We start from the raw sequence: 25751 nt of genomic DNA, 5'->3' as shown, positions 1-25751 counted from the left end.
GGCACATGCATTTCCTGTTTTCACACCTTCTTTATTTTTCCAAGCAGTGTTAATAGGTATTTTAAATATTGCATTTACTTTGTTAAAACATGAAACTATGCAGGTACATTGGGCTGCAATCTGAGAACACACAACATCAAGGAATCATTTGTACAGCAATAACACAGAGCCAAAAAGAAAGAAAACCAAGAATCACAGCCCGGAATTTTAACATCCACTCCCCCATTTGCTTTGATTTAAAAGCTGCATGAACAGGAGAGAAACCTCAACGTTACAGTAGTTGAAACAAGAAACAAATACTCTTCTAGTAATTGTCTTTAGCTGCTTTGATTGGCTGCAGTTAATATTAATAGTATAACCTTTAAAAATAGTGGGGAAAGGTAATACTTTATCTTCACTCCTCATATTAAGGCTCCAAAGCAAGCTTAATGAGAAACCATTATAAAATCATACTGCTAAATAGTATCTTAACTCACAATTCAGCCTATATAATTATATCAGGATTGCAACTGACAATTACTACTGATAGATCAAACTCACCTCTCCACTGTGCTGCTCGGGATGTGCATCACGATTACAGCATTAACTATTATTTGGGCTTAGCAAGACAAATTAGAGTTTTCCCCTTCCCACATGGATACAGAGCTCAAACTTCCCTTACAAACAGAAATGACGTGGTCTCAAAACCTATGGATACACATCCATGACATAAAACCCCCACAAATCCAGCAGCCTCTGCTTGGAATGTGTCCATCAGGGTCAGACTGGGCTGTGGGGACTGGCCAAGTTTTTTCAGAGGGGCAAGAGCAGGCTGTCTGTGGGCACCTTTCAGCACGCTCTGGCCTCTATCTTTCACTAGCACAGTGCAACATTAAACTCATCCAACAGTAGTGAACAAAAATAATTGGTAAGTGCATTTATAAATGGCATTTTAAAGACTATTAACATATAAAACATTCTCATCTCTATGAAAATAGACCCATTTCAGCACACGCTTGCCTTTCTGGGGGAGGAGGACACAAACATTTGGGGTTTCCTAAACGGGAAGTGTTCTCCAGGACAGCTGCCAATAATCTTGTGTAAAACGTCCTTAAAGCAAGACAAACTCCTCTGTGCTGAATCTTTTTAATCTTTTCTTTTCATCCTCAAGGAAAAGGTGTTTTTCTTCATGGAGCGGACTGGAAACAAAGTCATAGTCTTTCGAATGACCCTTTACAAAAGTAAACAAGGGATATTTCTCCTTAGATGAAGATTTCAGCATCTACAATGTAAAACACCAGACAAAACGTTAATTGGGAATGAAGAACCACAGTAAGTATTGATCTGACGATGGCACTTTATGGTTTTTATTATAATCATATTAAAACAGAAGCACTGCACCAGCTGCACAAATTCTGCATTTCAGGGAGATGTTTTTATTGTAGAATCAGCACATACAATAACCAATGCTATTACTAACAGTTTCAACACCTACACCTATGGAAATAAGCCAATCAAGAGCACATGGCCAAAAGCAGATTGATGACAGTACCAGGCTGCCAAAAATCTACATCTATAGATATAGGTAGATATATAGATATAAATCTACATTCATAGATTTATAAAACTGAGCATGTAGAAGGTGGGTGGTGGGGAACGATAAATACTAAACCAGATTCAGCAAAATACCTTTAATAGCAGTTAAAATCCACCTAATACTAAAAGACATTTCAGCCTTTCAGGCTCTTTTGGACACTTAAATGTTCACTGATTTTTACTTTTTAAATATAATTTCTTACTTGCTTTAAAACCCCTGCACATTGATGCACTGACACAGAACTACATTAGCCTCGAGGTATGCAGTGTGCGGAGCTAAAAGCACTAAACCTGATTTCATGAGAACAACTCATCTAAACCAGTAAAAACCCCCTAAATATAAGAACAATGTTAAAAACAAAAGACACAGGCTGAGGGGAAGCTTTAAAAAAAATAATAAATCAATCACACAGTAAAATCCTTGATTTTTACTGTGGTCTGAAATGTCCCACTTTATTCTTGTCTATTTTAATTGTATTGGCTACTGTAATGTGAAACCTGAGTGAAAGAGCATGGAGATATGGGAGAGATGCACACAGTGATAAGCAAAAGAAGAGTAACAAATGAGCATCAGGAAGAAAAAAGTTTGCACTATGTACAAATGCTTTGTTTCTTGAGAGATCAGACAGTTGGATGCCAACCCTTTCAATCTCTAGGGGTTGCAATACAAGCTGGCTTGGTAGGAACAGAAACTGATGGCCACATGGATGCTGTGTGCTGGTGGCTGAAGTGGATGGGTGTGCTTAGGCCAGCTCCTCACTGCAAGTTAGCTACAGAAAACACATCACAGAGATGGAACCTCCAAAGCAGGACAGAAATACACCTGCAGCTCCCCTGTCATTGTCCAGGTTTAACTCTCCCTCAACCTTCCTTCTCTACAGGTATATGCAACACCTCTATGTACTAAGGGAACACACAACATGAGCTGGACAGACAGGCAAAGGCCTAAACTAGAGTCAAGGGGGATTCGGTTGAGATTAATTATTACCAAGCCACATCTCAGTTCATCAGAACTTGCAAGTTCTTTAGCAAGTTCTGTGATGATTTCTACAGAGAGTTTATTGATAAGCATCAATCTATTTGAGTGTTCTCGTGTTAGACTCAGTCTGCCACTGTTGTGGCTGCAACAATTAATTCTTTGTGCTGAACTCCATCCAAATTCAACACTCAAACAGTCCAATTCTGCAGAGAACTTCTCATTTCTGCACAGAACCTGGACTACAAACAGGCAAACGCAGGTGTAGCCCAAGCGGATTATTTATTTGCTGTAATGGGTTTTGATAGGGAAACAAAAGCAGCAAGAGCCTCAATTTTTGAGCCTAGCCTACCTAGGGCACACTGGCTGTATGCTGTGCTTGATAATTCAAGAGTTATCACACCCAAATGGCAAACAGAGGGAGAAATAACAGAAGAGCAGGAAAAAACAAAGGATGTGAAGGGAAGGACTGAAGCATCACGGCATGGTTCTCACATTGCATTTGTACCCCCAAACTCTCCTCTGTTTTCAAGCTTACTGTGCCCGAAATATATTTCTATAAAATAATGTCACAAATATGAAACAACTTCTATGTAAAATAACAGGATAAGGGATTTGGATCAGCCATGAGTATTTTCACAACATATGTTCAGGAAAAGAAATGTACTCAGTCCCAAACTTGAAAGAAAAGAAAGAAGGGAGAGAAAAAGAGAAGTTCCAATGCAACTGATTTTGTAATTCAGAGTATTTTTTACCTAATGTTATTACATGCTTTCTTATCCATGACAGAACAGGAAAACATGGAAGAATAGTAACTTCACTATTTAAACTCCCCATAAAACCATTGCTGAGGAACTTCTGCTTTTTTAAATCTATTTCCTACCTCTCTGTGCAAGAATCAAAGAAAACGTCAGCATCAATCAGTATCTACCAAAGATTACATACAGTATTATGTTTAAAAATGCTTTTTTTGGCTAGAATACTAATACCACTTAACAGGACATTCCAAATGCTGCACCAACATTAATTCTTTGTGCTGTTGCGACAACTGCTGTGGTCAGGATATTAATATTGTGACCATCTCCTGCTGCTGCATCCTTTCATAGGCTGTTTCTTTAAATCACCAAAACACAGCTACTTGTTACCACAGCTCAAACAACATATTAATGCTGTATTTCACACACTTACATACTGCAATCAAGGGGAAAAAGTCAGTCGCATTTGGAGCTAAATGAGCTATACCATTTCAAAACCACTACAGCAGTGTTTTTGAAGTGGAAGGACACAATCGGATCTGCTGGGTGATACCTGCTCCATAGCCTTCAGCACTATCATATCGTAAACGCACAGCTTTACACTTAAAAACCCTCGCAAAAAGCACTTACGCTAACAGGAAATAATCCACAATTTGGGCTCGATCAAACGCTTCCATTTAAAACCCCAGCCCGTCCCTCCCGAGGGGCTGCCTGCCTCTCCCGGCCCCCCTGGCTCGGCAGGAATGCTGGCTGCGGGAATATTCCCATTTCAAGAGTGCCACCTCGTGGGCTGCCCTGTCGCGATTCCTGCACAGCCTCTCGCAACACAACCCAGGTAACATCGGAGGAGACGAAAAACAAGCCGGGTTTCTCAGGAGCATAAAAGCAGGAATGAATATCAAGAATTACGCCTATTTAAAAGGAAGAAGCCGCTTCTCTCCCCTTATCCACACACAACCCACACACGCCGTTGTGGCTGAGGAATGCAGTCGGTCACTTCCACGCTTACCTTCGTTATCTCTTCAGAAGCCTTCTCAAAGTCCTGCACAGTTCTACAGTAAAATCCTATCGTGCAGCTTGGGTCCATCTTTTTGAATGACATCTTTTTGGGAGAAGGGCAGTGGAATGACTGCGAGTTTCAAGATTAAAAGACATAAAAGACACGGTTAAGGTGGAGAATGGTTCAGACCAACACATTTACTTTGTTTTCCACCAACAGCTTTAACATACAACTCCCTGCATCACCTGAGTTAAAGCCCAGCACACACTTTAGAAGTCATTTTTCCCATCACCCCCCCAGTAATTCCACTCCTCTCCACACGTATAAAGCCTCCTGCTGTTCATGCTGCATCCCCAAACTTGCACGCACCACCACGTTAGTTTGAATCTGTCAAAGGTCTGCGGCTCCGAGCGGTACTTTATGAATATTCCCAAGGCAGAGGAGGAGAATGCTCTCTGCAAATTGAATTTGTAACAGCTTTTGCACTATCTTACTGCTTTACTACCACCTCCCATTGCCCCTTTCCCTCCCCCTGCCTCTATGAAAGAGACATAATGGAATAAACCAATCCCACACGTTATCCTCTAGGAGATAAAATGGGTTAAAACTACCACAAACCCCATGAAAGCAAAAACCGCATTACAATAATCCACTAGTAGGGAATAAAGCAAACAACATGCCCTGCTTTATAGATGTTTTTTTCCTAATGTGAAATCTCTTTTCATGACAGATGATGCTCTGACAGTGCTGTGAACTGATCCTATCAGCAGCCATGCCATAAGGAAAACGAAACCAATACAAAACCCTCTTCCCCACACTCCTTCACAGTTTATGACAGAAAAGGTAAGTATATGCTGACTGCCCTGATTCTGTGTGTGGTTATGACAGGAACTGTAGCTTTGGTGAAGCTCGCTGCCAAATGCCTGACATTATTTAGTCACTGCTGCCTGTCACTCCAAGGCTGTGAGTCCTTTTCATTCTGCTCCTAACACACAGGACTACCCCATCATCCTGCCACTATCGAACCCCAGCAATCCTGCTGCAGCAGCTCAGTAACAACCACTAACACATCACATCTGCACCACACTGCAACAGATCCCGTTTTCCTGAACTTCCCCCAGTGATCAATATTCTCCAGTGAATATTCCGGGCCGTTTCCTTCCACACTGACACATAAGCTGTGCTCAGCACAGGACCAGGGCAGCAACACCAGGACAGAGCAACACATTTCTTACCAACACTGTGCTCCCTCTACGAAGGACTAACAATGGTTACAATCTCATTTGTCTATAGCAACAGCAAGAGCTAACAACAAGCAGTCTGTGTGCTAGAAACCCATTTTATTCCCCCCTGCCCCAATCAGGAAAGTCAATATACAGAATACAACAGCACTAGTTACCAACCTGAGCCTGCCAGTGTAATAGTTGTACATATTGAAACGTATTGTTCTTTACTTGCAATTACAAACCTGAGATGTATTTCTATTAAACCTCTGCTAAAAAATAATAGAAGCAAAGATGAGAAGTGCTATTTATATACAATTGGTTTCAGTCACTGTTTTCTCTCTTAATTCTCTTTTTACATGCATAAACCGTGTTTTGAATGTTCATTCCTCTGTCAAACACATAAATCACACCCTGCCTTCCAGATCCCATTTCAGCCACAGCACAGTTGTGCTGGACTGTTGAGGGCAATACTCCTCACGCTGCACAAATCACCGTTCAACAAAGAAGTGGGTAGGCTTTTATTTTCTCTTCGCTGCTCCAAACAAATGGATTCTGGAAGCCAATACAGAGTGGATTGATTTCCAACTTATTCTGGACAATTTGTCAATTTGGAAAATACTCTCTACAGATAAATCTAACAAGCTACTATCCACACTAAGAAAGCAATTTCTGTTTACTTTTGACATTTCTAGACAAAGATATAATACTATTAAATGCACTAAGCATTAAATTGCAATATATTTTCTGTCTGCAGAAAAGCATTAGGATGCGATCAAGCCAGGCTGGCAGCTCACAGACCTTCAAAATACCTTTTAGAACATGATTATTATTTGGACATTCGCATTAACGCATCTGCAGCACAAGCTGGAGAATTAGTCATGGGAACAGAAACCAGAAAGATGTGTATTGTTTGTAGTTTGACCACTGTGCTATGGGGTGACCTTAAGGAAGTCACTTCAGCTCTGGTTCTTTGTGCTCTTCCTGTCTTTTGTCTGCTTTATCCAATTAAACTGTAAAATGCTCAGAGAAGGCACTGTATTTTACTACAGTTATTAGCATAAAGGAGCAAGGATCTTGGTTATAATCCCTGGCTGCTGCAATACAAATAGGTAGAGCTGGGACTCACCAACTCTTCTTCTAAATATCTCAACGGGGTAAATCTAAAGGCATCCCTAAATAAGGAAAGTTCCTGTCTAGGATATTTCTAATACATTGTGCTGCCATGTTCCCTTTTTATTTCGGAACAGTCTCATTTCCTAGAGAACCTTGCACTTCTGTATTATATGTCATGCTAATTAAAGCATCTTGTAAAGCATTAATACTGAAAAATACGTAGTGTCTGCTTTAGGTCAGCCCCAGGGTTTGACATGGCCCCAGCACACCAGCTCTAGGTGTTGAACCAGCTCTCGAGGTCAGGATAGATGCGGCCACGGGGCAGGCTGGGGTAGGTGCTGCAGATGGTGCAGATCCGCTCCCTCCAGTTGGTGTAGAGCTTCACACTGTATCGCCTCTGCCAGGCAAAAAACTGCCGGTAGCCCTCTGATGTATGCAAGTTCTTTTCCTAAATACTGTTTGATGGTACTTTGATCAAGGTATTGTGCTCAGTGTTTGTTAACAGATCTTTCTTTTCATGGTGACGACAGGACCGCTGCAGTTCACTGTTCTCAGTTTACATGAATGCACTATGTTGTGTCTGAAGCAGTGTTTCCACGTGTAGGAGGCACTTCACATAACAGAGGGCATGATGAACCACTACAAATAACCAACGCTGTTCTAGAGTGGTTGATGCTGTCCTAAGCAGTGGATGCACCTGAGAGTGTTTCTACACTGAATAAAGAGCTGCTCCAAAGAGGGTGGAAGCTGGATGCAAGATCCAGGAGAGTCTGTATGGATGGCACCAAGGATGTCTACTGTGAGTACTGTGGCTATTGAACACTTCTGCAACTGATGTTTTCCCATGATACTTGTATATCAAGTTCTTAAATAACCTCCTTTAGCTCTATCTGTTTTCAAAGCAAGTTACTGGACAAGAGGTTAAAGAAAAGGTGAACACCCCCCCGCCAAACAAGCCTGACTTTTAAGACCCAGACATAGCCTAAAAAGATATTCATGCATTCACTGCCTCTAGGTGAGCCCAGTAACTTGTGGTCAAGAAAGCTGTTGCCAGGGGGGAAAGGGAGGGCAAGAAAGAACAAACACAGCACCTACAGCATCACACCAGCCAGTTTCTTGGGAACTGCCATTCTAGTCCTAAAACTCGTTAAACAGTTCAGAGGACTCGAGTAAAACTCATCTACTCAACCACAAACCTCACTGATAAGCCTTGTAGGAAGCTAAAAAAGTGACCTGAAGAGTTGTTAGGAGCAAAAGCTACATTTAAAATGACAACCACCTACTCCAGTATAGAAATATAATAATCATATATATGTAATATCCAGTTCCTGGACAAAGAAGTGGCAGGTAAAGCTATAGGAACTCTGGTTCCAAACTGACAACAGGCTCTTCACTATTAGCTAATACAGTAATTCTCTCCATGATGATGCCTGCAACTTGAATTTAAAATAAAAGAAAATAGGCACTACCAAAAGGCAAACTAACAAAACCAATCCAATTAACTCAGGTTTAAGAGCTCCAAAGACTGTCTGTTTTCTTTAATGGAAAGTTCTTTAAATGAAGCAATGATCTGTTGTTGAGGTTTTCTTACCACTATAAAGAAACAGACAAAGATTAATGCAGTAAAAATTAAACCCCCATATTGAGTTTTTAACCTCTGGTCATTTTTGTTGATTATAGACCTATAAAGAAGGGCAGGCCTTTGATAAATAACACATAACTGTAAAACCATAAAGATGCAGCCAGCTAGTACATCTCTAAATAATTAGTGTTTGATTCATATGGGAAGAAAACAGTGCCAGGTCTATATCCATACTACCTCAAGAGGGAAATCCTTTATGCTGACATCCACAAAAGATTGGCAGTAATGAGGATCCATGTAAATCAAACTGTCATCTACAAGGACAAAACAGAAGACAAGTAATTCAAAAAACACCTTATTATTGCACTGCTTACAATCCAATTTCTATGCAGAACAGCTCAAAAAAAAAAGAGCAACCCAGCAAGTAAGTGCTTGCCAGGCTGATATTCATTGACTGAAGCATAGGTTTTTGCAGCACAGATTAACTTTTGCATAATCAAATATGCTTGTATAAGCAGAATTTTTATAAAGTGATGAGACTGTCATTTAATTTTGGGTGATAAAATTACTTTTACAAACACACAATTATATTCTGGAGTTTGCATATGAAAAATGTATCGTGCTACTTCATCCTGACAGGAAGAATATATTGCTTGTCATTTAAGCATCACCTAACAGCACTTAAACTACTAAAAAGTAAATATGTAAATAAGAGCTGCCAGATAGGAACAGCAAATGGTCCTCAGGTTTGGTGAAACAGATAAATTATGCCTTGTTTATGCAACAAGGGAAATTAAATGTACATTTTACAGAATCCAATTACTATATGGGGTAAATGACAAATGACTGGACTTGGCTAGATATGATGAATTAATAAGGTACTCATTTTGCTATTTTAATCATGCTATTTCCCACTGGTTCAATATTAACTCCCTAACTTGGAAAGAAAAATACTGAAAAGACAAAACAGATTAAAACACTAACCTTGAAATCCAGCAAAGTAATACGACTGCTTGGGTTTGCCACCAATAATACCAACACAGTACTCCAGGCTTAAAATACCCTACAACAGCAATATTAAACAATTAGGAGAGTGCTAAACAGAGTAAATATTAAACTCAATTAAGATGTTTATGGTTTCTTTACTGGTTTTAGATAAACAGCTTTTTTTCTTTATAAGGAGTGATTTGACTTATTGGGGCTTGACCCAATTTTAAACTGACCAAAGAGAAAATACCACCAGATATACCAGAGAAAGACCTCCCTTTTCAAGAGATGCCCATATACTGAGAGAACTGGCAGTGTCATTTTTGGGGAGGAGACAAGACACAGTGTTACACATATTGAGAGCCCAGGTTGCTTAGTCAAAACGTATGAAGCACTCAGATTTACAGAGTTCACATACATTTACATTCTGTGGCCCTGGGGGGGTCTCTTCTTCTGCATTCGAATGCAGAAGTCTGTCTAGAGTATGAACCTTGACATCACAGGGAGAAATGCCAGTTGAAGCAAGAGTAATTACAAGATACAGCTCTAAGAACAACAGCCCAAAGTATGGGAGGAGACACACAACAGACAAGCCCCATAAATCTCACTGGATGTTGACTGAAGGTGGAGGAATCAGAACCATCAGTAAGTAGAGACTTTGAGAAAGAGGTATTACAGATAGACCTAACAGGATTTAAAGAGGGACATGGGGTGAAATACAGGAATCTTTTCAGTCTGGTGTGTAATAACATACCCCTCCACCCAAAGCAAAGCTAGGAGCCACTAGGGACAGGAGGAGGTGGGGTATCAGCCGTGGGCTGCAGTCACACTAGTGCTGCCAGTGTCCTTCTGTTCATTCAGGTTTAGGAGAGCTGGTTTCTGTAACCCACGGGTCTGTGCTGGCACAGAAACCTAGCAGACTTATTACATTAGAAAATGCTCATTTTATGGCTATACTTTCTATTGCTGGGGAGGAGTTACCTGTATACACCCAATGCTGTCAAGGTAAGGACATTTCAGTAGTTTAGGTGACTGAAATTCCTCTTTTTGTGACCATTCACTCTTGGCTTAACAAGAGTTCTCCATTAGTTATCCCATCAACTCCGGTGGGAGCTGGCTTCTGCCAACACCGAACATTTTGGAAAGCTGAGCCCAACTGTTCTAATTCAACTGAAGCCCAAGACCATTAAATAGTCTGAAAACTGAACAGCCTTTAAATGTCCATAAATCACAGTGGTTTTCTTGTGGCACTTGACAAGTGTTGGGTCCAAAAACCTGGATGCTGGCCCAACCTGGGACAGCAAGCCAGAAGATTATCAGTTGAGCTAAAGTGAAATCTTCATTAGCTGGCAGTTATATCTATATCCTCTTCTCTAAGAGATCAACCATTAAAAGCATAACCATTACATTATCATAGGGAAAATTTCTCTCAACAAAATGATTTATATCTCCTGTACTCATCAGACCAAACCTTCTTGAGATAAAATTTTCTCTGCTTAGACAATGACAATGTAACATAACACAAACTACTGTACTCCTCACCTCAAATGCTACCAAAATCAACTTCAGCATGGCTTAGGCAGGTTAACAGAAGGTGCTGCTTAATTAAAATAGGAATGAGAAGGGTTTTTCAGCAAGTCTCCTCAATGACTGAGAGTTACAGAACATCCAGGCAGAGCAGATGCTGAAAAACCTGAGGACACATCCTCTGCCAGTGAAATAGAAAGGGAGCAAAGCTACTCGGAGTAATGAATAACTGTTTAATCTATGGGAAGTTTCTTGTAAAAGTGAATTATAAAAAATTTATCCATTTTCAGCCATAAATATAAAATCCTTTGTAAAAATTACCTCTCGTACTACATTCTCAAATCTGCATTTTTAACTTAAATCCAGACCCCAAGAAATTCAGTCATGAACAGTCTTATGAACAGTCAAGATAGAGATTGGAGTGACGAATAGATGCAATTGAAAGCCCTCTTATCACAACCTCCATTCTCAGACTGCAAAAGGCACTCCCAGGCTTGGTAAATGAGCAGCAGGAATCACCCTGGAAAAGCCAGTCATGATACAAGAGCCAGGATACTGTGACTGTGCTATGAACCCGAGTGCCACACAAACGTGTTGTGCTCTGGCAAAGGAGTGGCTTTGAGAGTAAAGTGAGAAAGCCTCTGCAGGGTAAAACTAAAACTAGCCACAGATACTCATCAATAATAGAACTGTTAGTTCACAATTGAAGGTACTATGTGTTTTCCTGGACCTGACTGATTCTAGGGCTTCTGTGCAGTTAACACTGAAAGTAAGGTGGTTGCAGGTCATGTCTGAGACCACGGACTTATTTTAATGTATCAGAATTAGTCCGAAAAGAACTAAAACTTTTCCAAGACCAACTGTCTGAAAATACAAGGAATCAGGAAAGAAACACAGTTTAATAGTTCATCACTTAAATAAAAGGCTTCATCACTCCATCTCCCCAATGCCGTTAAAACCCAAATGCTTTTCACGAACCCTAGAGGGAGGAGAGAGCCATAAGACCAAAATAGACATCATCAAACTCTCAGATTTTGTTCATGCTGCTACACTGTGGCATTTTAAAAATGAAACCAAGAATTTAAGGAATTTAAAAGCAGCATAGAAAATGGTAGAGCAGCAGGGCTAAGAGAACAATCTCTTCCCTAAGAGAAGTATTCTTGAGCTCAAGAGGTAGGATTACAGGAGATCTTCGGTGTTAGCACCGTATGCGGAACCTCTGCTGACAAAGACAGCGCAGACCTTCCCCCTCTCTGCCTTCTCCTTGAGTTTCGCTTTCTTCCAGTTCATTTTTACTTGTGGTAACTGCATGCTGCTCCTGCATCACTGTCCCTAGAGACATTCATCCTAATGTCCAGATAGTGACAAAATACTTGAGGCAGTGACTTTCTTAAAGGAAAGAAAACAACAAAAGAAAATGGGAGGAATTGACAAGCAAGAACCTTAAACCACCTGACATTTAATAAAATGAGAAACAGAAGAAGGAATTTGGTATATTTGTGTTTTTAAATGCTGACTGATGCTTAGTTACATATGCCGTTAGAGTGGTGCTATATTAAATTACCACTTGTAATTTAAGCCAGTGCATTGTCTTCTCAGGTAGCTCCTTCAGGAGTAGGACAGTTATCACTGCTTCACCACGGGACATCATGTGCTCTGCAATTATGCCTGATCTTGTAATAGGGAATCTTAAAATCTGTAAAGTCAAACTTTACAACCTTCAACTGTGAAATCACCACCACACGTTTAATAGGCAGAAGATTACCATCATGAAGTCGCTTTTCATCTCACCTCCTGCTACTCTTTGAAAGATTGAGCTCATCTCATACCTTTACAAACTCTAAGTAGTCCAGGTTTGTTCTCTCTCCACCGAGCCTCACAGGAACTAGTATAATTACAGCTTTTGTGTCTGCTTTTCCAGAGTCCATAAGAGAACACTGTCTGTCAATAACATCTGAACTGTAGACTGAAAGGAGACACATGGAAATATTAATACTTAAAACACAACTGCTTTGACAAAGACACACCTACAACAAGCCAGCACTTAGTCTGACAAACTAAACCCACAGTCCTTCAACATCTTACTGTCCTGAGTGACTGATTAAAACCAGTGTTAAGCCGCCTCATTTTCAGCAGTATTTTGTGGACTGGTAATCTGCTGCTGTTGTAGCAACATCCATTGCCAAGGAAATGCAGAAGGAGGAGGTTAGGAGAAAGCCAATAAATATTTATTCAGTTAAACTTCTTCTAAAAGGAGTAATTTAACATTTGAAAGCCTACAATTAACAGAAACATCTGCATGTTAAGAGGCAGTAATTGATGTTAATAAATACTCAAGTTCACTGTGTAAGGTTAACACAAGGCAGCCATTGAAAATGACTGAAAAAGAATCATGTACTATTACTGCTTACTCCCTCCAAGCTGAGATGTGAAAACCATCACCAGAACAAAGTGAAAAGTTAACAGAAGTTTCACTTTCTGCTGTCACTGCAAGCCAGGTGAAACTGGTTTGTAGTATATGACTAAACAGTGTCTCTTTAAAACCAGTCTCATTGATTCCCCAGGGACATCAGTCTCATTTGTCCTATCCCCAGATTAGCTGTGACATAACTAAGGTTTCCAGCAGTTAAATATGGTTACTGAAGGAATACACTGAGCTTAGACTTAGTCATTAGTGTGGAGTTCCCCCACACATTTAGTTTATCTTGTCATCATTTTCTGCTCCTTCAGAGCAGAGGCAAACCAGAATCCTGTGATGCAAAAGACAAACAAAATGAAGCTAACAAATCTAACTGAAGTATTTTCCACTTGTTTGGCTGGGTTTGGGGGGTTAATTTTTGTAAGATATGGAAGTCCTAACTAGCTTATTGCTAAAACAACACTGAAGCAAGTACAAAACAGATTATCAACTGATTTAAATAGAAAATTAAAAGTGACAGAAGGCAGATTGTCAAGATAAATTATTTTGCAGGATTTGGAATTCCACTGTAAGACACAAAAAGCCAATGTACAAAGCTTTCAAGCTGTGGTATCCGATTCTCAAAGAGCACAAACATCTGCATATATCAAGAACCCCTTTGTCTATATAACCCCAACTATGTGGGTGCATTTTTGAGTTGATTTTTCTCCTTTAGAGGTCTATTGTTAAGTGCTTACTGAAAGGCATAAAAAGCATTTAAAATGTTTGCAGAACGCTACCCGATCACAACATTTACCTGTACAATCCTGAGCAACATAGACTGTTACTCCTTGTAGCTCAGGGTCTCTTGCTTCTTCAACAGCTTTTCTAAGTACAAACACAAAGCTATTTAACTCATCTCTGACATTAAGGAAATTAACAATAAATGAACAGAAATCAGTTGATGTTTAGAAACAGGTTGGGTTTCACTGTTGGGGGTTTTGGGTGGGTTTTTTGTGGAATCCAGTCTATACCACAGCATGTTTTTCCCAAGCAAAGTCAAACCCATTTCACTGTTTAGGAGAAACAATGAAAACCACAAAAAAAAGCCCAAAGCATCACATTAACTTCTAATGAAATTCATATTCACTACATAACTCTGTTTGTAACAGTTTTCTGTCATGTATTTTGAGATAATAAAGGCTAAATTTGCCAACCAAAATCTTCTTTTCAACTTGACAGATCTCTTTAGTTAAGGTCAGTTCAAGTAGCTAGCCACAAATTAGCACCTCATGTCTGTGGATAGAAAGGTTAGCACATAACAAGCTGGGAGCTTCCACCACAACTTTCAACTGCAGTTTCAGGCTATCCTCAACAGAGTAAGAGTAATGGAGCTAAAAACTAAAAACCAAATCTATGTCCATAGTCTGAAGCACGATCATCAATCAAGGACAACGTTTGTAGAGAAATTAGATTGTTCAAAATAGAAGATAAGCCTTTGACTTCAATACAGGCTTGCATTAAATGGTCACTATCCCTTTATTTCCCAGTATATTCTGAGGAACCATTTAATACAGTCGTTCTCAAGTTACGAGAGCTCTGTACATTGTTAGTACGCTCTAAGAGAGGAGGGAGATCCAGGGAAACCTTTGCAGTGTCAGTTTGTGTTGAATTCTGGACCAACCCCCCCCTCTGCTCCCATTAGGTAAAGAGGCTACTGCAATTTAAAGGAAGCAAAAAGAATTCTGCTTGCTTCTTTTCTGTTTCTGACTTTTTCATAAGGAAAAAATAAGAGGAAAACACATAAATAATGCTGACTTCTTGCATCACTGTAGTATGCATTTGCACATATACACCTGATTATTTCAGTACAGGTTCACTTCAGATTAATGTACTTTTATACTAAACACCAAATTCAGCTATGCACATATATAAAAAGGAAGATAAATAGATGAACTTTGGCTTCTGCTGCTTAAATGACTTATTAGTGATTCAGTTTATAGGTAAATTGGAATTCACTAAGAACATAAGGCTATAAAGAAAATTAAAAGGAAACAAAAGCCAACATTCAAGGAAATGGCATAAAATACGGAGAAATTTGAGTTCTGGCTTTGTTTTTTAGCCACACTGAATGTCACAGCCCCTTTATTTTTACCGTGAGCTAATTATAATATTAATAGTCCCATACATTTACAGGTTCACAAGAATGTGATGTGTGCAAAGAAATGCTGAAAACATCAATTTTAGCTCTGACATTTCATTACACTATCAGTACATTACAGCCCCCAGGTTACAGTGGAAAAAAAAAAGAAATCTCTAATGTTATGCATGTTCCAAGCTTGAAAGAGTGGTTCGTTTTTAGAACATTTCATTAAATGCAGCCCTACTTAAAAGCCTGGGTTTGGGAGAAATATGTGGGACTCAGCGGCCTAAAGGACAGGAAAACAGGAATGTCTGTTTTCTCTCCTGAAATAAGATTGAACAACAGCTCAGAGTTCAGATCCTGCACCTACTGCTATTTCCCTTCCTGCCCCTGAAAAGCCTCTAGTAATAAGGACATTTTACAAAGCCAATAATGAACAGTTAGATGCTCAATTAAGCTGAAGTAATCTCACGACGCTCGGAAATGCTTCTCCTGTAACGCGTAACAACAAATAAAGGTATTTTACCTTAAAATGTGTGCAACAACTGCAGGCCCATACCAATCTCCAGCGATTTTCCCAGACTTCTTTCCATATTCTATTAGCTGGTGTAAGCCAAAAGCTGCTAGCGGGTAGTCGCCAAACCAAGAAATTATCTTTCTATGATAAACTTCATTTCTCCTTTCACTGTCATCACAGTTTCTCTTTAATGTTCCCCGATGATGATTTGACAGGATCTTGGGTTCTCTTTCTGCTGTAAGCGATGCTTCAAATGATGCTGTCAGCTTCTTCACTGTGTGGGCTGTCCATGATTCGGAATCTGAATTGTCAATGTCCAACGCATCTGGCCAGACCCAGGCTGCAGGCAAGGAATTTTAAGAGGCATATTAGGCTTTATATTAACTGTTGGGTACAAATAGCAAAGCGCATTCCTTCATTCCTTCCTCCCCAGGTTCCTGACTGATAATATGTAAGTTACATACCGAGATACAAATGTCAGTGTCAAAATGTAAACAAAGGATTCGAGTGGAGTATGATTTGCTTTTATCTTCTCCTGAACGACAGGTGAAATGAAATCCTAACAGCATAAATTGCTAGCAAATGGACTGAGAGAGGTCAGATTCCACGATCCCAGTCAGTTAAATATACGAGATGTACCTGATTACAAGGCACAGGTTACAACTATCTTACATATAAAGCATCAGTTAAAAAGAGCTTTATCCACATCAAACAAGAAGTTTCAAAAGCTGTTTTGAATTCTTCTGCTTTGTCTGATATTAAGAGAAAATAAGCAAACCCAAGGAATTATTCCTGTAAAAACAAACACCTCTTCCTGGCAAAATGACAAAGCAGATCAGCACAAAAATAACAAGATTCCTCCGCTACATCTGTGAATGCTTTACTAAGATTAATGACAAACTTATTTGAATACCATTCAGCACAGCATCTACAGCCTGCATTTCCAGCTGAAGGTTTCTCTGACAATGCAGCCTGCACACAGCGTTCCTCCTCCTGCATAATGGTGGCTCAGCATGCCTAGAGAACAGCAACGCTTTCCTTGTCAGATGACTCAAAGTCTCTCCCACAAGTTCAAACAACTACTTGCAACACTGAGCATGTGAGGAAACCTCTGAAACACACAGCGGGTGTATTGTTAAGAGTAGAACACACCCTGAAGGTCCATAATAAACATCCCAGAAGGAAAGGGGAAGGCTGCCATGTGTAAGCAAGGAACAAACCCTACAGATGAGGTGCTTTTGTTTGGTGAGACATGTTTGGGTAAGCTCCTGGAGGCTCAGAAAACTGCCATTACTGCAGGAAGAGGGACCTTTTCTGACAGAGAGCAAGAGCTGCAGCCCTCCTGGTAACGGTTACTGAAGAATCCATGTAAAAGCCTTTGAGAAACAAAACAGGGGCAACTACATTTTAATTCTAAAATCTGATTTAGGGCTCCAGTCATGTGCCAAGTATTGCTGGTTATGGCCCATGTCACCCACACTTCTATAGTGTGGCAACCATCCCTCCCCAGTGCCTATTACCACAAGTGGCATTCCTTGAAATCTGATGTTCTTTTTCATTGCAGACTCAGACAGATGCATTTGTAAGCTCAGTGTTAACAACATCACAGGCCTTGCTACTCCTGCACTGGAATTCCTTAGACACAAGGAAGAAGTTCTTCCCTGTGAGGGTGCTGAGGCGCTGGCACAGGGTGCCCAGAGAAGCTGTGGCTGCCCCATCCCTGGCAGTGCTCAAGGCCAGGTTGGACACAGGGGCTTGGAGCAAGCTGCTCCAGTGGAAGGTGTCCCTGCCGTGACAGGGTTGGAGCTGGAGGAGCTTTGAGGTCCCTTCCAACCCAAACCATTCCAGGATTCTATCATACCATGAGTTTCAAATTTAAGTCAGTGTTTAAGCACAAGCATTTCAAAGGAAAACCTACCAGCACCTTAGTATTTCCAATAAAAACTCATTTACAACATCATTCAGCAATATCTGGAACATTCCACATAGCAGTGGAAGTGCAAGTATTGCAGCTAGTAACTGCAGTCAAGTTTTGCTTTGTAACAGAAACAATACCATTAAACTATAATGAAAACATCTCTGGGAAAAGAGTAAACAGCGATGAAAAACTTCATGTAAACACTTAAATATGTTTCAAAAGCTACCCAGACCTCATAAAAAGCTTTCCAAAAGATAATTCACCAGCTGTCAGAAGAGTAGGTGATGAGAAAAGTAGTCCTGAAAGACCATACATACTCCCATTTTTTTTATGCATTTGATTACCACAGAAACACTAGCACTCTAGAATCACCAAATCACTTCCCAAATGAGGATGCATGGGGGACAGTGCAAGGAAATCTTTGTAACCACAGATTTTAAAGATATAAACCTGGGGCTTTTTTATTTGGGGTTAATTCAGAACGAGCCATTACACATTCCTACTTGCAGGTAGTCTTCTGCTCATGTGTTATATTTAAGGGATTTGTGCTCTCAGCAGAAGTATTTCAATATATTTTGGTATTTGTAGTCAGTTGAAAGGGATAATGAATGTTTTATGACTTCAATATCTACAGCAAAAGGAACATAAGCCAATCTGACAGCTCGGTCCTGACACTGCCAAGAAAGAAGACTTTGTGATGCAGCTGGTTTGGGACCATGTTCACAGCTTACATCATATTTGCACAGTAAGTACAAAGCATTATCAAAACAGGCTTTCAGAACTATCTTCTACTGAAGTGTTCCTGGGATCCAACAAATGGCTGAGTAAACAACACACTGTATTCTCTCCTGCTAACACACCCGGGTGGCTTCAGCCCGTATCTTAAATCATTTTGACAAGTCATGGTGACAGAGGACGTGGCTGATTGTTTGTAATGTTGTAAATTATGGAAGGGATTGAGAAGAGGATGGAAAGAAGAGATGGTTAAGAACCAAACATGCATCTATGCAGGACATGGCTGAGCTTGGAAGAATGGAGAGGGTGTGCATGTTTTCCTTTGAAAGCAGAAAGTGTTGCAAGTCTCCTAAAGCTACTTAATTCAAACAGCTATGACTAAGAGAGTATTTTGAGATAGACAATGATAAGGGGAAAAGGGAAGTTCCTCTGTAAGTACGTGGAAGGGAAGGGAAGAAATGAAAGAGTGAAAATTTCAACACAAAGAATGATGTATTGAAGTTAGATTACAATCCTTCTATTAACTCAATATATTAATACTAGAGGTTGAATAATGCACAGCTTTAGAACTGGTAACAGAACATCACTTTTGCCATAGCCCACAGCTATGGGCTGTGGAACTCATTTCTGCATCTTGAGTCCAAGAAAAGAGCAAGTTTCAAGAGAACTGGACACTTGCATGGACAATAATACCAAGGGACAGGATCACAAGTTTCTGTGGTGTTTCACTTCACAGTTAGCTTCTGTGGAGCTGCCAGTATTTTCCTTTGCTTTGGCATTCCCTTTTTCAGGAATGGAAGAGTAGGACAGCCAGATCAGTGCTCTGGTGCAATGTGACAATTATATTGTCAAGGAGGAGTCCAGAATCAAATCCAGCTTGCACGGTCTGGTCTACATACAGACCACCACACACTCTACAGAACACCCATGCTTATCATACAACTTAAAGAGAGCTCTCATAACTTACCTCGACCAAGAAAATGAAGCATAAGACCTTGGGCCAGCAGCATTTGGCCAGTTCTCAGTGTGCAACCCCAACCACAGTCCGTTGTCAATGCAGACCCCTTTATCTGAGGGAACTCCTCTCTGTAAGTCAGCCAGATTCTAGAAATGAAATCCTTACGAAACTCCTCAACATTTCCTGAAATCTCCGTGTTGATTTTATCAAAATTGGACCCATCTGTCGAGAGTTCACCGGAATCTGTAAGGCAAAGCACAATTTAAGTTCTAACTTAGTACAGAACTTCAGTTATTAGAAGGAAAGTAAAGAACATACAACTATTCGATGAGAAAAACAGGGCAAATTTGCAAAAAGTAATGATTGCTTCAAATACAAGAAAGGAAAATTGGAAGACAAACGCAGTAGAAATGTGGCAGCTGAAAAAAGAGAAAACAAGAAGAGAGAAAATTACAACACTAGTATTTACAGGAATAACAAGACTGAATAAATGTATCTGAATAAAGCAGATTAGGAGGGGTTGCATTAGTAGTGATGGTGGACATTTACATGAGCATTCCCTAAGCTTTCCATATTCACATTTTGAATGTGGTAACTGTTAATGATAGGCTTTCTAGACACTTAGAAATACCTCCACAGAGCTCCTGCCAAATGAGACTCGAATGAGTTAAGTGCTATGTACATACCATCAGTTTTGAAGTGGTAGCATTTTCCCAGCAGAAAGACTGGAGAGTTTCTACTGAAGTAAGTTTTTGTTTTCAACACCCAACCTAAAATAGATGCAAAAGAAATACAGATTTGTGACTGACGCATTCCAAAAAGGAACTGCTAACAGCATCTGGTTAAGCCAAAGATAACCCTCTTTGAGGGGAACAGAGAGAAAATGTACCAATATTGGGGTTTGCTTTCATAAATAACAAGAAGTTTCATGGTACTACAAAACACAGCTTAGAGTTCTGGTTTCAAAGTCATGATGTTACCCATATGTGCCTGTTAGAATGTTAATATAATGGTACTACTGCACAGAAACTGTTAGGATGCAAAATGCTAAAGCGGAGCTCAAGTTGCTTTGTCTCTGTTGTGAATTCATTACTGCATAGTCTGATTCTGTGAGGTTTCCAACTCTTATAATAATAATCAATAAGCTTCACATATGACCAATGAAAATGCACGCAGTGTGCTGCTTTTGCCATAGGATTAAATATCATGACAAAATTAGACTGCAGATTACAGACAAAAAGGGGTAGTACAATATACCATTCAAATTCAAAGAGCCAGAATTCAGCTTTTTGGTTTTGACAGGGTCCACAAAGAGTAGCTTTTTCACTTAAGTCTAAATCGTAGGGTCTTTAATATCCTAAATCCACAGTTTCTTTAACTTTTCCTATCACATATGGGGTGTGATAACTATTATTCCCCTTCAGCCACGTGGTAGCCTTAAAGAAAGTAAAAGAAAAGTATCTTTTCCTCTTGCCAGACAGCTCCAAGGCTCAGTTATAAGAAAGCTGGTGGTAATTCTGGGCAAACTCAGCCCTAGAGGGAAGGCAGAAAAATGAAGTTTAAGGACAGGTTAGTAAAAGGCACACTCGAAAAATCAGGTTGCTTGTGAACAAATCAGTGATGTTCAGCTGTGGAAAAGTGTGTGAAGCAGACTCTTCAGTGGAGTTTGTACTTCACACATCAGCCAGTTTTTTCCAGAAAAGTACTTATAAATATAATAACAAAACCAATCTTTGCTTCAGATGATTCCATATAGACCCTTATTTAAAAGTCTCTGCAAAACTTGTGTCATTGCCATAATTTACTGCTTTCAAAAAAGTCATTAAAAAATAAATTATGAACATTTACTTGAAAAAATAAAAGCTAAAGAAGTTTATTTACTTGAGCTATTTATAATATCAACATAAAAATGATTTCAAGGGCCATATTGCATTTTTGTTATTAATATTAGTGAAGTTTGAGTCGCACTCCCATTCATGTCAACAGGAACCTCCCATTCCTGTCAATGGAGACAAGATCTTCCCATACACTGGTTCACTTACTGTATTTCATGTTGTGCCATGCAGACATAAACTTTGATTTTATCTTTTCTACTTCATCTGTCCCTGTGGCCTCCATATTCAAATGCTAGAGACAAAGCCATCGCTGTCTTGTAAGACGTTCAGTTCTGCTACTGCAAAAACAAGACAGAAACACATCCATGGGCACTGAGAACACAAGGTATAGTATCACCACCAGCCCACTTCAGTACTTTAGCCTAATGTGGCCAGAACAGTAATAAACTTGCAGAATTCTCTACTACCAAAGACTGAGAAAAAAATCACACATTCTGTGAATAAGTAATAAAATAACTTAATTCCAAATATATACCAAGAAAAATACTACACAAAGCTAAATAAAATGTAATGTTCTCCAATAGCTCTCTATTGTACAACAAACTGATGCAGAGCATATAACCTGTGCTGGCATATGAGTGCACTCATTTAACTGGCAGTGAAATGAAAAGCTAAGATGAATTTCACTAAATAGAATAGATGCTCTTCTGCTGAGTAGAATAAGCACTTTTTTTTTTTTGCCATAACAGAGTTTGGAGCACCTATAAACTAATCTCAGTTTTAAGAACAGCATTAGCTTCAGATTTCTAATCAAGAATTTTCTAAGCCAAAGCTTAGAGGTGTTGGAGGAATGGAAAGACAAAGCACAAGATGTTCTGCTGTACGTATGCAAGGCAGAAAACATGCAGTACTGAAAACATGTGTAACAGTGACATAATTCTGTACAGAATTAACATCCTAGATAGATAACTTCGAAAGATGTTTAGACTATTGTCATAAAATGCATGTTTACTTCACATCTCTTCTAATTATCACTTGCAATGCATAAGAAGGCTCTCTCCTGATTTGAGCATGTTGTCTACATGAGCCCAGCTCTATCACAGCAATAAGAGCTGTAAAACAGCAATAGAAAACACTACAGTGCAGCCTGATTTTGTAAAAACTGCTTATGAATTTTCCAAGTGGGGTGGTGGGAGGGAAATGCACTTTTACTGACTGTCTGAACTGCAAGACAAGGACTTAACCTTAAAAGCAACCTAAAAGCAACCTAAACCGGGAGTAATACAGAAACAATACATACTTTATCCAAGCATATAACAATATATACTTTATCCCTGTTTCTAAGAAATCCAAGGAAATGGGACAGAACTCCCTCTGCAGTCCACCTGCACCATTTGGAACAGGATGTTTGCTATTAATTAACGGAGCCTCCTCCACCGCATGTATTCTGTCAATGGTTCACTTTGAAACAGTTGATGCAGGTTTTCTTGATTATATTTGCATAGACAGCTGAAAAAGTAAGAGCTCCTGTTTCAAAAGGCCATCAAGAGTTGATCAATAGTGGTACCTCACTGCAACCCAGGTGCCAACATCTTCAGAGCCTGAAGGTACTCACACAGGTGCATGGTTTCTGGGATCTGTAGGTAGGGCCAGGAAAACAGGAATCTACTGCCCAAGCCATCCCTAGATGTTTTTTTGCTATTCCACTGTATAGAAATCAGTCAACAACTTTTTGATGGTACAAGAGGCAAAGCAAGCTCACAAACATGGGGGAAGAGTGACATTTTTTAGCTAGTGAAAATAACCCATGGCTACATCCCTGCTATGCGTAGCCCACTGGTAAGCTGGGCTTTTTTAGGGGAAGGAAGAGAAAGACAGTTTAAGGTTGGGTTTCAATTTCCTGCCTTTTCCCCTCTCTTTTTTCTTAGGAAAAGCACAGAAAGGCTGACTGTATCACTGACTCTAGATGGCACAGCTGGCAAGATGAACTTCTTCAGGAGATGTGTTTGGTCCAGTCTGTCCTCACATGATCAATCAGCAACAGTCATTTATGCAGAGGCCACTGATTGCCTTAAAAGCCAATACCTGTAAAAGCTCCCTCTGGCTAAAATTAGAAATGAAGCCAACTCTCCTGTTCCAAAAGGGCCTGAAGGAGAAATTACTGAGATGAGAAAGAAGCTCATTTTCTTTTAAAAGACAATGGTCATCGCAGCACATTTTTCTCTCATCCGGCTCCATTTCTTCCCTAGCATTATGCTAAAGATGTGAAAAGGACTTCCAAGAAGAATGCTAACACAAAACAGGCACATTTATCCCACTGGAAAAACGTAGGTGCTTCCCATCACTGCAAGATGCCATCAGTAATAGTTCCACTGGAATTAATGGAACAGCATCAGGAGAAGGGCACAAGGAATACATATTTCAAGCCCCACAGGCACAAAGGAACCCCATTATTAAGCCTAAAGCTAATGGTTTTATACTGAAGTTGTCTCTTTTAAGAAGTTATCTAGAACGTGCATTACTAGGACGATGTTACTTCACAGGGGGCAGGACCCACCTGCTGAGAAATGAAGCTCGATGCTCTCAGAGCCCCCATTACCCAGTCTCAGAGGGGAGATGATTGCAGGCTGTTAACTGAGACAAAAAACCCTCCCTAACAACAGCGTTTGCTTGTTCTCATTAACAGAGAAGCGACCTAACACCGCAAAAGGGATGAAGTCTAAATGTAACTCTGTCATTAATGAGGAATGAAGACCTGTACTTCCGCTACCTGAAAAGAAACTGAACCAGCAAAACCCACGCAGCATAAAGCCAAGAAGTCATCTTTAAGGAGTTACCCTTTTCCAGCTGTAAACACACATTAAAACAGTCAGAAATAACACTTGTAAAGGACAAGTGAACAAAACCAGCGGGGTTTCTTCATCCCGCAGCAAAGACCGAGCACTTCACCTGTCCAGGAGTTAAAGCCCAGCAAGAGCCGCCCGTGAGCAGCCGCCTCGTTACCGCTCCTGCTCTCCAGAGCCGGTCTTTGTGTCCTCACGACGACTCCTGTGGGCTTTTGTCAGCCTCAGACGGCGGGGCCGGGGTCAGGAGGATCCCGAACCGTTCCCATCGGGAAGTGAAAGCGGCCCTGGTTACTCCCCAGCCCGCCGACAGCTGCGGGTTACCACAGCCCGGGAAGGGAAGCGGGAGAGCCCGGGCACACTTCGTACCCTGCGGGACACACGCGATCGGGCTGGCCGGGAGCGCAGCGGGGACCCCCGGCAGCGGCCGGCTCTGGGCCGCCACCACTGAGGATATTGCTATTCCCTCTCTCCCGCCCCGCCTCCCGCCGCCGGCCGCCACCGGCGTCAACCGCTCACCCCTCACGGAGCCGCCGCTGGCGGGCGGTCAACGCTGCCCGGGTCGCGCCATCGCCGTGAAGGACACGGAGGAGCCGCTCAGCACGGCGAGCCCGGCCGGAAGGCGCCGAGGCCGCCGCTTACCCTCCCGGTGAGCTCCGCGGCGCAGCCCGGCCGGGAAGCGGCCTCCCGGGGCTTCACCCGTGTGGGGGAACCGCGCGGAACTACAGCTCCCGGCGGGCGCTGCCACGGGGGAGGGCCGGGCCCAGCGGCGGGCCCGCGCGGGGCATGCCGGGAGTTGTAGTCCGGCGGGAAGGCGGGTTCCAGACCCTGCCTGCGGCGAGAGGAAGGAGGAGGAGGAAGAGGCGCGGCGGGGCGGGCCCGTCCGCGGCGGGAGGCGAGCCCCCGGAGGGGCGGGTGCAGGGCGGGCGGCCGGAGGCTGTGGAGCCAAGGTCAGCCCCGCCGTCAGGCCTTGCCCGTTTCATACGCGACGGCCTCTCACGGTGCCTGCAGCTGCGTTTCGAGGTGTTTTGCCTTTTTTCGAATGGTTGGTTGGTTTGTGGTAGGGTTTCTTTGGGGTTTTTTAATCAATTTTATGTGTTTTAACTCCACTACGGCAAAATGGTTCCCAAATCTCCACACTCCTACTTAAATCTCCAGCCTGAACATCTGTGTGTTTGTTTGCAGGCCAACAGTGTTTTCCCATTCAGTTTCCTGCTTTAATTCGTTTCTATAAGTACATCGGAGTTGCTGTGTCCCTCCTCAGCTGGATGTGCTGAGGGATTTTTGCCGTTTTAAAAGTCTTTTGTAAATTAGGTTCTTCATTAATCAGCCTTAAGCTGCTTAAAATAATCATTGGCTATATCAGGAGCCGAGGGTTTAAAAGCAAAACCTCAAACTGCAGGATTTGGGAAGGATGGGACTTGAATTTGAGTGTCTGGAGCTGGCATTACTGCTTACCATGCTAGTGAAGATGTCCTTGCATTCTCTGTGCCTGGGGCTCAGCAGCACAAGTTCGGGTTCATGAGGAAGATGAGGGGGTTTCTTCCATGTTGTGATTTTACTGCCTTCTGCTGGTCAAAGAGGATGAGACTGAGTTTTAACTTTTTACCATCAGCACATGATAGAGCACATGATCTAACAGGCAGCTTCAGTGCAAATATGA

The 25751-nt window shown here is 41.1% G+C and overlaps 1 protein-coding gene across 6 annotated transcripts; it reads right to left on the bottom strand.

The window, feature by feature from the left end:
• Positions 1 to 757: 757 nt before the first annotated feature.
• Positions 758 to 24870, bottom strand: ATG4C (autophagy related 4C cysteine peptidase). 6 transcript variants are annotated; one of them, XM_061353454.1, is made up of 11 exons: positions 24608 to 24870; positions 21453 to 21583; positions 20097 to 20180; positions 19420 to 19653; positions 15809 to 16139; positions 13957 to 14060; positions 12571 to 12707; positions 9212 to 9290; positions 8465 to 8541; positions 4316 to 4435; positions 758 to 1261 (listed from the first exon to the last, which is right to left on the bottom strand). In XM_061353454.1, the coding sequence occupies exons 2-11, from the start codon at positions 21526 to 21528 to the stop codon at positions 1091 to 1093; spliced, it is 1413 nt and encodes a 470-aa protein (XP_061209438.1). In that variant the 5' UTR covers positions 21529 to 21583; positions 24608 to 24870; the 3' UTR covers positions 758 to 1090. The 6 variants fall into 6 exon arrangements, with proteins under 6 accessions (XP_061209438.1, XP_061209439.1, XP_061209437.1 ...); XM_061353455.1 differs by having other exon boundaries at positions 21453 to 21580; XM_061353453.1 differs by having other exon boundaries at positions 21453 to 21577.
• Positions 24871 to 25751: the final 881 nt, after the last annotated feature.

This window comes from Neopsephotus bourkii, unplaced genomic scaffold, assembly GCF_033783945.1.
Source record: "Neopsephotus bourkii isolate Nb327-2 ecotype Australia unplaced genomic scaffold, CSIRO-AGI_Nbou_v1 NB_673, whole genome shotgun sequence".
Lineage (NCBI taxonomy): Eukaryota > Metazoa > Chordata > Aves > Psittaciformes > Psittacidae > Neopsephotus > Neopsephotus bourkii.
Note: the sequence above shows the minus strand (reverse complement) of the source record. Positions and strands in the feature narration are given on the sequence as shown.